The sequence below is a fragment of the Tupaia chinensis genome, unplaced genomic scaffold (assembly GCF_000334495.1).
Source record: "Tupaia chinensis unplaced genomic scaffold, TupChi_1.0 Scaffold148012_1, whole genome shotgun sequence".
NCBI classification, from domain to species: Eukaryota; Metazoa; Chordata; class Mammalia; order Scandentia; family Tupaiidae; genus Tupaia; species Tupaia belangeri.
The window spans coordinates 448,999-453,525 of NW_006207862.1; the positions used below are offsets into that span (position 1 = coordinate 448,999).

A 4,527-nucleotide genomic window follows, 5' to 3' on the forward strand; every position below is an offset into this window, starting at 1 on the left:
GATGCTCGAACTGCTGGTGGTTCGGTAGTACTCTCGATGGGAGACTTTGTCTAGACAAAAAGAAGGAGGCAAAGGGTTACCAGGGACTTTGAGACACATTTGCTCCTACACATACACACAAAAAATAGAAAGCTAAGTGCCCGGAGACCCAGAGATTTCTGGGATCTCAATAATTCTCTCTGGATATATGTGAAAACAAAATCATTTAGTGTCAGATATACTTTTTAAAATTTTGCCAGAAGATGTGTGCACCAGCCAGAGAGGTAAGAGGGAGAGGGAGAAAGCACACTCACAATGGGACATGGTCCTGACACAATCCCTTCCACCAATTGCCCATCCTGTTGAGATTTGGGGCATACATGTATTTTTTTAAAAAAAGAATTATTTTATTTAACTTTATTTATTCATTTGTTTATTTTCATTTGACCAGAGAGAGAAATAGAGAAAGGGAAAGTAAGAAAGCAAGCCATCGGGTTCAGGACTTGAACTGTAGTCAGCCATATGGGAGTGTCCAGCACCTTAACCACCATGTCACCTGCTGGTCCCCACATGCATGTTTTTCAAGTCACTGGGGCTGGTATTCATATAGGTTCTAGCTCCCTTAACCACTGGGCATGAGGCCAGCCCAGACACAAATATTATTAAGCCTTCCCTTCCTCCTTTCAAAAGTCCCTTTTCTCTCTGCAGCGTCTCACAACCTAACCCTCAATCGCACCAACGGTAGGAGTCGAGGATAGAAGAAGACATTGGTCTCAGCCACATCCATGGAGGTAACCAGCTGTCGAACATAGGCACGGTCATCAGTAGTGACTTCAGCTCCAGGCTGCAGGACATCACTCTTCAACACACAGTTCAGGTAAACTGGGAGTAGCTTCATGCACTCAGGAAGGATCAACTGAGGGATTATTCAAAATAAGGTCATTGATTATGAGAAATCGCTCCTAAAGGCATAAATTGGTCCCAACACACCCTCCACTAATGTGCTTGCCCACCTGTCCTGCAGAGGAAGGACTAGCACAGTTCTTTCTGTAACAGGCCAGGATCTGGGCACACTGGGTGATGAGAGTATCACGAACAGTCTTCACAGGGCTGTTCAAGACCCCCCGGTATGCTGGATGGCAAAGGGAAACAGCAGTCACTGCTCAGCCACCTGTCATGTGTGCCTTATCATCATCATGGCTACCCAGGAATGATGAATCGCTAACATCCACGTCCTTTCTCTCATCCCCAGTCCCTTCACCCTGCCCTGCCTGTATTCTCACCAAACTTGGCCATGTAGTTGATGAGTGTGTCAGTCTCACAGTTTCTATATAGATCAGCCAGCTGGGTGCAGCAATTTAGGGCCAGGTTGTGGATGCGAAGCCGACGCTGCCCTGCACAGCTTGTGTAAAGTAGGGCACACTAGGGAAAGGGACAAAGGAGGAACTCACACCCCACCCTCATTAAAGCCCTCTGAAAAGCCCCCCTTGCTCTATGATGGAACTAGAAGAAAGCCATGACACCCCTCCTCCATTCCTCACCCACTCCCAGCAGCATATTTACACCCTGTGGAATGACACCCAACACTTCCTCCCCAGCTCCTGCTCCCGCCTGCCACCTGCAGAAGGGCTCCACTCTCTTCATTGAGCCGATCATCATGTTTGAATTCCACAGTCACTGTTTTGTCCCCATCCAGCCCAGCCAGTTCCACATCTGTTGTGTTGCTCATGTAGAAAGCGCCAAAGAAATCTACAGCCCGAATACCTGAAGCCACATGGACAGGGTCAGGGCTGAAGGTGTGACTCATCTCCCTCTCAGATTTAAACTTTCCCCTGCTTTTCTCCAGCCAGAACTTACCAGTGCTCGTCCTGACCCGCATCACAGCATCAAAGCCAACAACCTTCTGTACATCACGACGTAAGTCACTGAGGAACCGCTCCTGATCGTTCTCCACCTGTAGCCCCCAGGCCCAAAGGCACATCACTGACCACCTTACAGACATCTCCCTGTACCCTTGTGCTCTACGAGCCTGCTTAAACACAGTAACAGTGAGGATGACAATAATGATGTTGATAAGGACGTGAGTTTTCAGTTCTTACTATGTGTCAGGTACCACGATGAGTGCTTTATATAAACTTATTAAACTCTGTAGACAAATCCTAATTAACAAGTATCAAAATCCCACTTTATAGGTAGAGGAGCAAAGAAGGGAGTAATCAAGTAATTTATCCTCGGTCATACATCTAAAAAGTAATGGGGCCAGAATTTATTAACCCAGGACTGATTCCAAGGTCCATGCTCCTAACTGCTGCGCTCTCTGGCTCACTTCTTCACACTGTGTGAGCTTCCCCTCTTTCTCCTATTAATGAGTCAGTGGCTAAAGAGCCACTCGACATGTTCCCAGCCCTGCTGCCACCTACCACCCAGAGTCCCACACCATACCTGAAAGCAAGCATATTTGTAGACAGAACCACCAGTGAGCTGGGGCACGACAGAGAGCGTGGCCACATCCACATACTGGTTAGGGAACAGGAAGAGGTCTACACAGCAGCCTTGGGTTACACATTCCTTGGCCAGGGCCTGATAGGCACCTGTCTGAGGTTGGAACAGAGTCTGAGGAACAGCAGAAAACATGCGGATATTTCAGTTCTGCCCTATATAGAACTGTGTATGTGATATGAGATTTTCAAATACATGGAATACTTCACATCCTTCCCAGAAGTTTGCAATAGTAGAAGAAAGTTCTCCCCCCAACCCCCTGAAAAAAAAAAGAGGCTACCAAGGACTTTGTGATGAGATGGGATAGAGAGGTGTGGAAGGGGTGGAGAGGCTGACAGTGGTAGATGTGACATGGCAGGATGTCTGGTCCCAGTCCCCCTCTAAAAAGTTAGAATATGGTATTCTAAAGAGTCCCCACCTTCCTCTACAATGGGAAGTCCTCCCCCCATCTTCTAGTCCCACACCTTCTCCTTGTCTGTGTTGATCAGCTTCCTGTCGTCTCTGTTCTTCAGTTTCCCTGGGGCCTCTGCAATGGGCAGGGATGTGTGGAACACAAACAGCTTCCCTGCACACTCAGCCGCCTGGGAAAGAAGAGAGGACTTGCTCATTCTCTCCTTTACTCACCCATTACTCCTTCATTCTCCTCCTCATTTATCAAGCACCAGCTATGTTAGACTGACTGACCGAACAATCATCAGCCACTGAAGAATGGTGGTTGAATCCCAGATTAAGATGGTTAGTGGAGGTTACCCAGGACTCTAGCCTTACCTTCAGAGCCTCCATCCCAGCTTGGATAACTGGGGCGAATACTGTCTCTGTCTCCCTTGTGTCGGCAAACATTTCTGGAATCTGATCTAATAAGCTGAAGAAAGAGGTGATAGGAGACAACCAAAACTGCTGTTCAGATTTCAAATTCCTCAGTTCTTCATTCACTGAAGAGTCGTCTGGTCCCCAGACTCTAAAATCTCCTAAGCCACAACCTTGTCCTCCAAAGCCACAGCCCTATCCATTTACTGACCCCTCTATTCCCTAGCCTTCTGTGGTTATACCCACCCCACACCCCACACCCCACTTCACTCCCAATGAGGTAGCTCTTACCTGGTGATAACTGCCCGGGACTCATTGACATTGACCAGGAAGCCATCCAGCAGTGGCACAAACATGTCAGCCACATCAGACACAACCATCATCTGTGGCTGGGCCAGTGAGCTCTTCACATTGTAGAAGTGGAGCACCTTATTGTAGGTGACAAAGCCAACGCGGATTGCCGACTCTTCTGCCCCACCCTCCCTAGAGAAGGTGACATTGTTACTCAGACTTGCCCCCTGCTCCACCACCCACAACTTCATGACACCAGGCTCCATCTGTTTAGTTAACCCAGACACATCATCATTAATTAAAGGACGAACCTGGCTCCTTAACTCTCACCTAGGGAGAAAGTCTAACAGTGACTTGAGCTCCTCACAGAGGAGTCTTACAAGGCCAGTCCTGATGGCATTATAGGAGACGTCGATCATGAAGATGAAGGCAGGAGGGCTGGGGAACTTATTGTTCTGTAGAGGAAGGAAATGTTTTGCTGGTAAGTAGGCCAGTTGGCTAGAGAGATGTCAGCATCAAAGGGGACACGAAGGGGTGAGGGAAATGGTAACAGCAGGTCTTGGTTGTTGCGTTATCCTCCACCCACTGCTTCCCCACATGCCACCTTCCCTCACCTTGCAGTAATCTACAGTAGCCAAGAATTCGTAAGAGCCCAGGGATAGCTCAGGACGGTCATAAGCATCCACACGTTTGCCAGTATGATCCAAATGTTGAAAATACTGTGGAGGAACTGCGGGAAATATGGTAATACTCAGAGGTCCACTTTTTTTTTCTTAAGAACTATTTTAACTTTATTTATTTATTTAACTTTGACCAGAGAGGGACAGAGAGAAAGAGAGAGAATGAAAGAGAGAGAGAGAAACAAGCCTGCCAGGTCTGGGACTTGAACTGTGGTCAGCCATGTGGGAGTCCAGTGCCCTTAACCACCACATCACCTGCTGGCCCACTCTT

At 47.8% G+C, this 4,527-nt stretch overlaps 1 protein-coding gene and 1 long non-coding RNA gene across 2 annotated transcripts in view; one reads left to right on the forward strand and one right to left on the reverse strand.

Moving 5' to 3' along the window:
* LOC106734064 (uncharacterized) overlaps positions 1-1,936 on the forward strand; it is a 17,830-nt gene extending 15,894 nt beyond the window's left edge. The window contains exons 3-4 of the long non-coding RNA XR_001369826.2: positions 688-856; positions 1,826-1,936. This is a non-coding gene — a long non-coding RNA (uncharacterized LOC106734064). The remainder of the gene's footprint in view (positions 1-687; positions 857-1,825) is intronic.
* Positions 1-4,527, reverse strand: part of SEC24C (SEC24 homolog C, COPII component) — a gene marked incomplete in the record, with an annotated part of 30,637 nt that overhangs the window by 1,882 nt on the left and 24,228 nt on the right. Inside the window, 12 exon segments of the mRNA XM_027768898.1 lie at positions 1-50; positions 716-895; positions 993-1,111; positions 1,263-1,401; positions 1,598-1,743; positions 1,837-1,933; positions 2,422-2,592; positions 2,943-3,059; positions 3,247-3,340; positions 3,577-3,768; positions 3,907-4,031; positions 4,191-4,306. Coding sequence (XP_027624699.1) covers positions 1-50; positions 716-895; positions 993-1,111; positions 1,263-1,401; positions 1,598-1,743; positions 1,837-1,933; positions 2,422-2,592; positions 2,943-3,059; positions 3,247-3,340; positions 3,577-3,768; positions 3,907-4,031; positions 4,191-4,306 — 1,546 coding nt within the window.